This window comes from Oncorhynchus masou, chromosome 1 (genome assembly GCF_036934945.1).
Source record: "Oncorhynchus masou masou isolate Uvic2021 chromosome 1, UVic_Omas_1.1, whole genome shotgun sequence".
NCBI classification, from domain to species: Eukaryota; Metazoa; Chordata; class Actinopteri; order Salmoniformes; family Salmonidae; genus Oncorhynchus; species Oncorhynchus masou.
In genome coordinates, this window is record NC_088212.1 from 46,376,068 (window position 1) to 46,389,363 (window position 13,296).

The 13,296-nt window shown below is 43.4% G+C and overlaps 1 protein-coding gene across 2 annotated transcripts in view; it reads right to left on the minus strand.

Annotated features, from left to right (window-relative positions):
- Nucleotides 1-5,628: 5,628 nt before the first annotated feature.
- taok3a (TAO kinase 3a) overlaps nt 5,629-13,296 on the minus strand; it is a 102,027-nt gene continuing 94,359 nt past the window's right edge. For both annotated transcript variants that reach the window (XM_064972983.1, XM_064972990.1), the window contains exons 17-21: nt 11,145-11,348; nt 9,988-10,227; nt 9,362-9,574; nt 8,693-8,875; nt 5,629-7,142 (exon numbers count right to left, since the gene is read on the minus strand). In XM_064972983.1, the coding sequence (XP_064829055.1) occupies nt 6,981-7,142; nt 8,693-8,875; nt 9,362-9,574; nt 9,988-10,227; nt 11,145-11,348 (1,002 nt within the window). In that variant the 3' untranslated portion in view covers nt 5,629-6,980. The remainder of the gene's footprint in view (nt 7,143-8,692; nt 8,876-9,361; nt 9,575-9,987; nt 10,228-11,144; nt 11,349-13,296) is intronic.

Genomic DNA, 13,296 nt, shown 5'->3' on the forward strand with positions numbered 1-13,296 from the left:
CGACTTGACAAAACTATAGTTTGTTAACAAGAAATTTGTGGAGCGGTTGAAAAACGAGTTTTAATGACTCCAACCTAAGTGTATGTAAACTTCTGACTTCAACTGTATATATACACAGTGCATTCGGAAAGTGTTCAGACCCCTTGACTTTTTTCATATTGTTACATTATAGCCGTATCCTAAAATGGTAACAAACAAAGTAATCTACACACAATACCCCATAATGACAAAGTGAAAACAGGTTTTGACATTTTTTCTAATTGAATAACATCTTTAAACAGAAATACCTTACTTATGAAATTGAGCTCAGGTGCATCCTGTCTCCATTGATCATCCTTGAGATGTTTCTACAACTTGATTGGAGTCCACCTGTGGTAAATTCAATTGATTGGACACAATTTGGAAAGGCACACACCTGTCTATATAAGGTCCCGCCGTTGACAGTTTATGTCAGAGTAAAAACCAAGCCATGAGGTCAAAGGAACTGTGTCGGGGTACAGATCTGGGGAAGGGTACCAAAACATTTCTGCATTATTGAAGGTCCCAAGAACACAGTGGCAACCATCATTCTTAAATGGAAGAAGTTTGGAACCACCAAGATTCTTCCAAGAGCTGGCCGCCCGGCCAAACTGAACAATCGGGGGAGAAGGGCCTTGGTCAGGGATGTGACCAAGAACCCAGTGGTCACTCTGACAGAGCTCCAGAGTTCCTCTGTGGAGATGGGAGAACCTTCCAGAAGGGCAACCATCTCTGCCGTACCCCATCAATCAGGCCTTTATGGTAGAGTGGCCAGACGGATGCCAGACCTCAGTAAAACGAATTTGACAGCCCGCTTAGAGTTTGCCAAAAGGCACAAAGGACTCACACCTTGAGATACAAGATTCTCTGGTCTGATAAAATCAAGATTGAACTCTTTGACCTGAATGCCAAGCGTCACTTCTGGGGGAAACATGGCACCATCACTACGGTGAAGCGTGGTGGTGGCAGCGTCATGCTGTGGGGATGATTGTCATTGGCAGGGACTGGGAGACTAGTCAGGATCAAGGGAAAGATGAGCGGAGCAAAGGACAGAGAGATCCTTGACGAAAACCTGCTCCAGAGCAATCAGGACCTCAGACCGGGGGCGAAGGTTCACCTTCCAACAGGATAACAACCCTAAACACACAGTCAAGACAACGCAGGAGTGGCTTCAGGACAAGTCTCAATGTCCTTGAGTGGCCGAACCAGAGTCTGGACTTGTACCCGATCAAACATCTCTGGAGAGACCTGAAAATAGATGTGCAGTGACGCTCCCCATCCAACCTGACAGAACTTGAGAGGATCTGCAGAATGTGAGAAATTCCCAACATACAGGTGTACCAAGCTTTTAGCGTCATACCCAAGAAGACTCCAGGCTGTAATCGCTGCCAAAGGTTTTTCAACAAAGTACAAGTACAGGGTCTGAATACTTATGTAAATGTTATATCTTGTAGAAATGTCAAAAAAATCTGTTTTGACCTGGAAATCACGATCACAAGGCATGAATTAACAGGATGTATAGAGCAAACATCACAATTACATAACACATGTTGTAATATGACATTTTTTGGGGGAGGGAGGGGTTGACTTCCCCAGTGATTTTAACCATGCACCGCTACTGCTTTGTAGTTGGCACTTTGCATTCGGGCAGGTAGCGTTATCCAGGCATCCACCAAACCCAGATTCATCGGTCGGACTGCCAGATGCATGATTTATCACTCCAGAGAACGTATTTCCACTGCTCCAGAGTCCAATGGCGGCGAGCTTTACACCACTCCAATCAACGCTTGGCATTGCGCATGGTGATCTTAGGCTTATATGCGGCTGCTCTGCCATGGAAACCCATTTCATGAAGCTCCTGACTAACAGTTTTTCTGCTGATGTTGCTTCCAGAGGCAGTTTGGAACGTGTTAGTGAGTGATGTAACCGACGCTTCAGCAGTCCCATTCTGTGAGGTTGTGAGGCCTACCATTTCGAGACTGAGCCGTTGTTGCTCCTAGACGTTACCACTTTACAATAACAACACTTACAGTTGACCTGGGGCAGCTCTAGCAGCGCAGAAATGTGATCAACTGACTTGTTGGAAAGGTGACAGTGCAACGTTGAAATTCATGGAGCTATTCAGTGGAGCTATTCCATTCTACTGCCAATGATAAAACTACATGCCACCCCCACTTCGTGTCACTTTCTACATACCGAGCCCACTGTCATTGAGGCTGCTAATGCTGTCTCTGGCCCATACTCCAGCACAGTAGCTGGCGGTAATGCACCCCCCACCCAGCACTGCTTTCCCACAGTTCTGTTACGGCAAGGGGAGTAGCTAGCTAAGGCACCGGTGCCCTACAGTGTCCTTCACCTGTGCCCACTGCCATTGAGGTTGCTCACGCTGTCTCTGGCCCACACTCCAGCACAATAGGTGGTGCTAATGCACCAACATTGGATGCTAACCACTGAAAAACCCCACTGTAGAAGGAGGCTGCCAGCTAGCTAGGCGACACCTATACCTCAGTGCAGTGTTGCCAACTTAGCAACTTTGTCCCTATATTTAGCGAGTATTCAGACCCCTCTAGCGACAAATTTTCAAAAAAGCGACTAGCGACAAATCTAGTGACTTTTTCTAGTGTTTTCGGAGACTCTGACTTGAAAGCACCTATCGTTCTTACTCTTCTCAATGAGCAGCGGGTGCTGCATTGGGCCCCACCCCTGTCCCAAAGCACTCACAGGCGGCCCAGTCCTTGCGCAGCAGTCCCTCCCAGCTGCAGTCAGAGCAGGAGATGTTCACCCCTCTGCGCCCAAACTGCAAATTAATCGCGCCCAAACTGCAAATTAATCGCGCATGCGGGAAGCCGCCACAGGCTGATCCCGCCCTGGTTTACATTAACATTTTTTTTTTACCTGAATTAGGGCCAGACTAGTTACCATAATTTTCTCACATTGCCATTGACAGTTGTTTCTATTCTCTCTTTTTGGTCCATTTAGATTGTTAATGTAGATTGCATACAAAAAAAATGTAAAAAATGTTATGGTTAAAAATGTTCATGTTTTACTGTGACTTGTTGTAGGCTCCTACGTGGACCATAAGGTTAAAAACCAAACCAAATTAAGAAAAAATAAATAAATAAATAAAAATAAAAACAATTAAGTAACACCACCAGTGTCTCTTTTGGGTCACTAGCCCGGATAAAGGAGGGTTGGAATTGTGACATAAACAAAACAAGAATCGACAGAAGTTAATTTGTAGTTATAAACATATTTAGTTTTTTTTACTCACTTTTTATCTCTCCCACTGTGTTATTCCTCTCTCCTTCAGCGACCATCACAATTACATGCATATGGACAATTAAGCAAATCAGGTGATGACGTCATTCAGCGACTTTTAGGACAGCCAATAGCTACTTTCCTTACTGAGGAGTGAGTTGTCAACACTGCCTCAGTGGGGGACACCGGTACACACCGCACTGATCGAAGAGGCAGGGTTACTCAAGTTAATTGACTGGCTGATAGACAACTACTACTGAGAATAATTATAGGCGTTCCTGACAATGACCAATAATTGTTGGAAATAGGACCTCCCTCCCTCTCTGGGATTTTTCCCCCCCAAAATAATAATACAATCTGGTCATAAAAAAATACATACATTATAAGAACAAAGTGCCATTATCCCGAGCCTATCAGCAAAACGTGACAACTCAAGCAAGAGTGGGGACATAAATCTAAAAATCTAGAATGGCAAATTTGGGTCAAGCAGTGCGCTGTTGAAGTGCAGTGAAGTGAGAGAGATTGATAGCACTTGTGATTGGCCAAAGGTTCTAACTGTAGAGCTAAACATAATGTGATTGGCACAAAGGCAATCCATATGACAGTCCGGCCTCTGTCTTAGTAGTGGGGAGATGGATGTTGAAGTCTCAATGAGCAAGGCAGAGCCAAAAGGACTGATATGGACAGTGGTGATGCAGAGATGGCAGCAGAAGTGGAACAGAGACACTAAGCCAGGACAGGCATCCATTCCGAGGAATGTTGGGTAGGGGAAGACGGCAGGAAGAGACAGAAGAGAGGAGGCCATCTTTACAAGACTAAGTGTGGGACACAGCCGGTTGAATACGACATTAAATATGATAGGAAAGCATCCAACAGGAATGTATGATTTCTGGCAGGAAACAGAGAAAGTGGAGCATGTACTGAAACAGTGTGGATATGAGCGGGAAAGAGAGAATGAGATCCAGTATAAGGGAGAAGGGGATACAGAAATTGAGTTTAAAGAGCATACTGAGTAGAACATCATTAGATACAGTCCCAAATATATTTTAAGAGAAACAGGGCTGGCAGGTAGGATTTAGTTCCTCCCTCTCTGGCCCACACTCCAGTACTGTAGGTGGCGGTAATGCACCATAACATTGAATGCCAACCTCAGATAAACTCCACTGAAGAAAAAGTCAGGCCTCTGTCTGCCACCTTGTGTTGTTTTTGTGCAACCAAATCCAGTGTGCAGCCCCCCGAATCAGTCCTTGCATTTCCTCATTCAGGAAAATAACTGCTTTGAAATGGTATGGGGGTAACTTACTCCTTCCATAATCCTTTTAGAGTATACTAACACCCTCTATCCATCATTGACCATGTCACATCGCTGGTCCTGTCCATCTGTCCTCCATGTCTACACAGGTATGTCTGGTCTATGAGCAGTCAGGCTGCCTCTTCTGCACCGAGCTGGTCCTCACCAACCTCTCCGGAGACAACCCTGAAAAGATCAAGATCCAAGTCTTTCGACAGACATACGGACTGGGAACTCCCGTAGTTGGGACCTGCTATCATCCAGAATAGGATGACTATGTCCCTAAACTCCATGAACAACTGTCTGGAAAATAAACAAGACTTGTGAGATACATGAGTATCCTGAAATTGGCTGCAATATAAATTGACTTGTGAGTATCGTGGGATTCACATTATGTAGCTAAACTACAGAAACCCCAACAATTAAGCCTTGTTTGTTTGTGCCACTCGCTTACTTTACCATTGTGTACGGTGAGCAATGACCTATATTTCCTCATTATGACCCATTGAAAATTCATCTCACTATCCCCATGATCAGTCACAATAAAACAACTCAATCTAGAGTTGTGTTCTATTCTCTGTAAGCATTCTCATTTACTAGTGTGTTTACAGTTTGAATTAGTTACTCCCTATAGAATCAGTTTTCCTTTTTGTAGACACAGGCAATGGTGCTGCAGATAATTCATATGAGAACGTGCCGAAGTGCCCCTGAAAATTAAACCTGAGCCTGCACAAGCCATGGAACAATTCCAAAAATAGAAAATGCATTCAGTAGTGGACCTTGAATGTGGCCAAGCTGACCTGTATCTGTAAAATAACAATCAATGTCAGCTGACAGTATATGTGAAAAAAAATACATATTTACTGCCTTGCACTTTGAGCATTAAGGTGCTGTTTATCTATTAAACATATACTTTACTGTAACCAGTCGGATCTAATAAATCATCATCTATTAAATACCCATAGTAATAAACCACATGGGAGCATAGATTGCAGTGTGAGGAGTCTCTCTACCATGTGCGGATAAGGAAAATATTAAAATAAACATCCAATGAGGTCAAATCTTTGTGTGATGAGCACTTTATTTACAAATATAATTAAAAGCTTGGATGACAGACTCATGCTCTCTCTTAATCCTGAAAAACTAAATTAAAGTGCATGCAATAATAAAGCATTTATTTTACTCATCTGGTTTATAAGAAAATACACAGCTTGTAGAGTGTGGAGGTTACAGCAAAAATAAGGATTCATTTCGGTTGGAAATGTCAGAGCAAGAAACCCATTGCCCGATTGATTCGACTTTCAAATACTGAACGAAGAGGAAGGAGAAAAATGTAATTATTATTATTTTAAATCGATTTGAGTAACAGTTAAAATAGTACAATACGAAAATAAGTAAAAGCTCTCCAAAAAAAATCATTCTATACACAAAATACATGTCCCTCCCCAAGCCCCGACAAAGCCCTTTGTACTACCTGGGAGTAGGGATTCACATGTGTCTGTGTCTGGAATGACACCCTATTCCCTACATAGTGCACTATTTTATATACTATATAGTGCACTAACCAGAGCCCCAAAAGTAAGGCACTACATAGGGAATAGTGTGTCATGACTCAACCATGTGGTATTCACATTACCTGCCAGTGCAGAGAATCAGTATGATACAGTGGTATCAGGGTGCATTGCAAGTCTCCCTCTTCAGTGTCTCATGTCAAGTCAATAATCAAATTCTCTCCAAAGGAGGACTCACATTTATTTACTGTACCATTACATAGACTATGACTTTAAACATGTTCTCAACCTATCAAATTGCTTTAAATTTTCCATAAAAATTTCCTGATGAATATAAAAAGCAAAAAGAGTTGAAGGAACTGGAAGCAGGGACAAGAAGACAATAAGGCTGCAGAAGGAGGACCAGTTTGTTTTTAGTTTTTCGGCTTTAGGTTTTTGCACAGCTTGAACAAATTATTAACCTCTAATGCATGATTATTGAGCAACACAATACTATTCACTCCTATTGTCCTCTTATTCTCTCCCTCTGGTTTCCACTTTCAGTTACACTAAAAGTGTCATCATTGCACAAGAAACAGGAACACCGTGACAATGTAATGTTATTCTTTAAAACAAAGACAACCTCGGAAGTTATCCAGCATTTTTTCTGTCATCTTGTGACGGACACCACGAGAGAGGGGGGCCCGTTGGCTATAGACCAGCGCAGGCACTGGGCTGGTTTGTATGTGGCTGGTGTGTGTGTGTACACACATTTATGTGTATAGCTGTGTGTGTGTGGGAATCAGTAGCTAAAGACCCTAACTGCCCGGTCCAACCAAAACCAGACCAGGTCACGAGGCTGAGGAGGAACAGGAGGGTCGTCACACCAGACGACGAAGACGAAGTCACCAGGGCTGACCTAGTCATCTGTAGTCATCCTTGGGGGGGTCCAGGGCCCCCAGATTACCAAAGCCCAGTCGGAGGCTCTCCATGTCGAACGTGTCGATCTCTCTCTCCTGGCGATCCAGCAGGTGCTTGATCCTCTCTGTACGCTCCTTCTGAAGAGAAGCCAGCTCCTCTTCAATCTAAAAAAACACAACTTAGTTAATTAAACTAGTGGAAGCAAGAGCGTTTAGAACCAGTAAGGTATGAGTATTGCAGAGTTCGACCAGCAAGTGGCACTATAGTGTGTGTGCAGGCTTTTTCAGTTTTTTGCTTAGCTTAGATGTTTGGGTCAGCGTTGATTTGAAATTCAGCATAATTCTGTAACCACTCCGTCAACTAACTACAGACAGAAATATGCCTGAACTAGCCATGAGTAGAGCCAGACACAATTTACTGTCAATCAATCCATTACAGCCGTTGTCTGCATCTTAAATCAATAAATATTAGCTGTTCATCCTTCATTTTCAGCGTTTGGTACAGATTGATTCCATTCCATAAAGCCTCTAGATACAGATTACATCTGGCCCCTGCGACACGCTATCTAGACAGTGGATCGAAATCAGCAGAGAGCACTTCTCTGGAAGTGTATAAGTCTGGGGTGTGTTCATTAGGAACCAAATGGAAAAAGACAAACTGAAACAGGGAGGGACCACCTGAACTGGTCCAATAAGAAATGCACATTTTTGTTTTCCATTGCAGAACAATTTAAAACATCTTCTTTTGTGTGTCCTGATGAATACAACCCTGATACAGGGTTAACAATGATGTCACCTGATCCAGAAAGCCTGCAGGGCAACAGATAGTCACCAGATGGCGCCACACCACCACTGGTTGCATAATACTGTAATGATACTACTATAGGCTACTGCCTGGGCAACAGAAACTGGATCAGGGCTGCATGTTCCTTTGTTATCAAGGAGCGATATAGCGATGACATCATTGCCTTGGAAAAACATATTATTCAAGAATAATCTTTTTTTTTTATTCTGACTGATAAAGTGGCCTACAGTGATTTGAATGTATGCAATGCCAGGCCATCAGCATCCACTGTTCAGATGTAAATTGTCAACAGCGGTGTACAGAAGAAGTATTGAGTGGGGAGAAGAGGTGAGAGAGAAGGTGTTGTGACACCAGACTGAAGAACACAGAAAGGAGTGCATAACTCAATGACTCAATTAATACAATAGTAAGTAAAGTCTTATTGTTATGGAGGACCATGTTACATAATCTAATATCATAAATCAATTATTCATTTTTAACACACTGGGTAGGATTTAAATATAGAGTATGTTGTAAGAATAATACAACACTAACATGATATGATTTTGCAACCAAAACTGAGTGCATGACACATTTTCTGGGCCTCAGTTACAAATTAGTAGAGTGAAATGTGTGTCAAATGAAAGTGAAGTCTGTCTCTGTGGGTGCATGTTGATTCTGCTTCCAGCACATTGTGCTCCGCAAAGGCTCTGCCTGCATGAGTGTGAGTATGTGTGTGTATATCTGTGTCTGTCTGCGTTCTGCGCATCTGTCTGGGTATCTGTATCTGGTTTTGCTCCTCCCTACCCCTCAACCTTTTGTTCTAGGTGGGCTCTGTGTGTGTGTGTGTGTGTGTGTGTGTGTGTGTGTGTCCGTATAGGTCCGTCTCTCTCTCCATATCAGTCTGTCACTCCCCCCTCGACACCTCTACCTTTTGTTCGAGGTGGGCTCTGCGCAGCGAAACCTTCTGCTCCAGCTTCTGCTGCTCTCTGTCGTGCTGGGCCTCGGTCTGCATCTTGATCTTACTCTGGTAGGCATTCAGCAGCTCCATCTCCTGCTGCAGCTGCTGCCTCAGAGCCTGGCACTCGGCTTCCTGGGCCTCGTCCAGACGCAGCTGACGGGGAGAAAGAAAGAGAAGAACCCAACAGAGAAAGGGGGAATAAAGAGAGAGTGAGAGAAAAGGAAACACAGGGGGAGGGGAGGGTGAGGAAAAAGGGTGGGAGAGAGAATAGAATAAGAGTGGTGAAAGAGATGAAGGGAGAGGGGCAGTGAAGAGAAGAGAAAAGAGAGGAAGAAGTGAGGAGAAAAGGAAATAGAAGAAGAGACCGGACGAGTGATGGGAATAAGAGAAGCAAAGAGGGTTACAAACTCCTACAACGACCTAATCTCCTATGCCTTGGGGCCTAAGATTATTTCATTCCCATATGGAACTATTCTTAATGTCAAATATTAATAAGATATGTGACATTTATATGAATGAGTTTTTTGAGATTGTCAAAGGAAAGGATCAAATATTAACTTTCTTAGTTACAAAAAAAACGTAGTTAGTAATCCCAACTCGGTCATCAAATCACCCGTTCTCCATTTTGTGCTGACTCACCGCCTGCGATGCCATCATCTCGTTGATGCTCTGTTCGTACTGCTCAGCCAGGATGGCCAGTTTCCTGGTCTGCTCCTCCTTCAGAGCCTTGAGCACCGTCTTGTGCTCGCTCTTGGGCGTAACCTCCATCTGGTGGTGTCTCAGGGCCTTGTACTGCTTGGTCTGGACCTTACATGTGTCCTGGAACTGCTTCTTAATCTGCAGCTCCATGGCCTGGTGGAGATGGAGATTGGAACAGGTGAGGTGAATGAGGAGAGTGTTAAACACAAGCACACACACAGATGGATTTGAGGGATCCTGTTGACCCATTAAATTCCGTTTCTACTGTATGTTCTTTGCCTGTCGTAACACGGTGCAACTTCTGATGAATGCAATGGTTTGTTACATTTAAGTGTTTTGTACCCAACAGTTAGGATTTCCCCCTTTCCAGGACTGAGTGCACTGGCTGCACATCCCTAACCCTCACCTTGAGGTTAATGGTCTGCTACTTCACTGTGTCTTGCTCTATATAATCTGCTACCTGGTTAGATCAGAGCCTGATCCTGGAGAACACCGAATGTAGCTACCAATGTAGCCATCACATTACCAGGGTTGCATTTGCAATCTGTTCCTGGCCTCACCCGCACCTTGAGGTTCTTGGGCTGCTGCCGTAGCTCCAGGACGTGTTTGCGGTGGAGCTCTCTCTCGCGGCGGTTGTTGTACTCTATCTGGTTCTCCAGTTCTGTCTGGTGCTGAAGGCGGATCAGGTCCATGCGGAGCTTCTGAAGGGTCTTCAGCTGACGATGCTCCAGCTCCTGGGTCGATTCATCGTGTCTGATCAGCATGGCATGCTCCATCTCCTTCTGGGTCTTCTTCTTGTTCAGCTCCTGATCAGAGTGGGAGAGAGAGGGGGAGGGAGCGAGAGATATGGAGAGATAGGGAGGGATAAATTGAGAGAGAAAGGGGGAAGGGGAGGAGAGGGAGGAAGAGATGGGAATTATAATGGTCATCCATGACACAAACTTTGCTTTTGTATGAGAAAGGACTGGCGCATCAGTGTCACGTGGTGTTGCCCTTATGGACATTGCAGACACAAGACTACACTTCAATTCTTTGTGCATTTGTTTTCTTCTTTTTCAAGGTTCCTATTGTTCTACTATGCTATGGCAATGTCACTAGGTAAATAACATCTCAAGCACAACAGTGCCACCATACAATTGGCAATAACACACAGACACTATATCCAAATACTCTTAAAAACCTCCCTCGTTTCTATCCTTCAAGCCTATGAGAGGAGAAGTTTCAGGGCTGGCTGGGTTTTGGTAGCCTGGTCCCAGGGCTGTTTGACCAGGCTAGCTTTAGGGTATCATCCAATGTGCCCCTAGGTTTCGGATGGACGCCCATATAAGGTCTCAGACCTCCTAATATTTTCCTACCCCCCCCCCCCTGATTTACAGAGCAGATTAGGAGATTACTGCATTGTTGCCTTGCTTATACTTTCTAATCTGCTTTCCACGAGATGCAAAACCCATTTTCACAAAACAATTGGAATACTGGTATTGGTCAAAGGAGTCTATGATTTGGCAACAACATTGGCCATGTGAATGTTATCGATAATCAGTTGGAGTTGACAGTCATATCCCTATTGGATTAAATAGTGTTCACTGCACATCACTACAGACTGAACTTGAACTAAAATGTGTGTACATCCAAAAAAAACACACATCCCACTGATTCTCCACACGTCATCCACTCCTTCTCGCCTCTCGTTTGAAATATCTATCTGTACATCTATACACTGTACCTCTCGTATCTGCTCCTGTTCAAACTCATGCCTCTTGATCATGACTTTGCGTTTGAAGCCTCTGCAGTTCCTGTCGTAGAAGACTCTCTGTTGGCCGAGGAGATGGGCCTCCTCCTCAGCCTGGCTGTGCTGCAAGTTCTCCTTGTGCTTCGACAAACGCTCCTGTTTCTCCTTCTTAGGGGTGTGGTGGTCTTCGTTCATCTCCTGAAGGGATGGAGATTGAAGACAGATTAAGGTTAATAAATATATATACACAATTCTCAACTTTTTCATATTTTTTGATGTTGAATATTATCAGATCTTCAACCAAAAAATATTATTAGATAAAGGGAACCTGAGTGAACAAATAACACAACAATGCCATACTTATTTAATGTATTAACAACACCCAATGCCCCTCTGTGAAAAAGTAATTTCCCCTTACACTCAATAAATTATTGTGCCACCTTCAGCTGCAACGACTCCAACCAAACTCTTCCTGTAGTTGTTGATCAGTCTCATGTCGCTGTGGAGGAATTTTCACCCACTCTTCCATGCAGAACTGCTGTGGGTTTTCAAGAATGAACTGCTCGTTTCAAGTCCTGCCACATCATCTCAATTGGGATTAGGTCTGGACTTTGACTAAGCCTTTCAAAAACTTCAAATTTGTTGCTTTTTAGCCATTTTCGTGTAGACGTGATTGTGTGTTTTGGATCATTTGTCTTGCTGCATGACCCAGCTGCGCTTCAGCTTCAGCTCACAGACAGAGGGCCTGACATTCTCCTGTAGTCTAAGACACTGCATCTTAGTGCAAGAGGCATCACCTCAGTACCTGGTTCGAATTCAGGCTGCATCACATCTGACCGTGATTGGGAGTCCCATAGGGCGGTACACAATGGGCCCAGCGTTGTCTGGGTTTGGCTGGGGTAAGCCGTCATTGTAAACAAGAATTTGTTCTTGACTGACTTGCCTAGTTAAATAAAAAACAAAGGAAAAAATTAAAATAATTATCTGACAGAGCAGAAATCATGGTTCCTTCTATTAAGGCAAGTCATCCAGGTCCTGAGGCAGCAAAGCATCCCCAAACCATCACACTACCACCACCATGCTTGACCATCGGTATGAGGTTTTTATTGTGGAATGTAGTGTTTGGTTTTCGCCAGTTATAATGGGTCTGAATCAAAATGGCTAAAAGCATGGTGGTGGTAGTGTGACGGTTTGGGGATGCTTTGCTGCCTCAGGACCCGGACGACTTGCTTTAATAGAAAGAACCATCCTTTCTGCTCTGTATCAGAGAATTCTACAGGAGAATGTCAGGCCATCTGTCTGTGAGCTGAAGCACAGCCGGGTCATGCAGCAAGACAATGATCCAAAACACACAATTAAGTCTACATCAAAATAGCTATAAAGTAACCGTTTTGGAATGAACTAGTTAAAGTCCAGACCAAATCCCAGTTGAGATGTTGTGGCAGTACTTTAAATGAGCAGTTCATGCTTGAAAACCCACAAATGTCTCTGATTCAATGCAGTGGGCCAAAATTCCTCCATAGCAATGTGAGAGACTAATCAACAACTACAAGGAAGCAGGTGGTTGCAGTCATTGCAGCTACAGGTGGCACAACCAGTTATTGAACGTAAGGAGGCAATTCATTTTTCACACAGGTGACTTGAGTGTTGCATAACTATGTTAATTAAAGAAATTAAAATTAAAAAAAAAGTATAAATATGCTTTGCTATTTGTCAACTCAGGTTCTCTTTATCTAATATTTGGTTTTGGTTGAAGATCTGATAACATTCAGTATCAAAACTACGCAAAAATAGAGTAAATCATAAAGGGGGCAAATACTTTTTCACAGCACTGTACTTTGTTCCTACATCTTTATTTGGACTAATGGTCAGGTGTGCAGCAGGTCATCTCATTATCTAAGAATGTATTTCAGGCAAAAAGACAGCAATAGATAGTGGGAATTATAGACACACTCACTCAAACACTTTTGAGGTGTAAATACAGACATATTTTACATTTTGGGGTGAACTATCTAAATGTATAGTAGTGTAGAAAACAGAGTAAAATAAATGATCAGTAGCTGTCGGAGAAGCCAGACGTCCCTCTGTCACCATATTCGGACAGGCTGTATCACAGAAATTCAGTTTTTGGGTGAACTATCCCTCC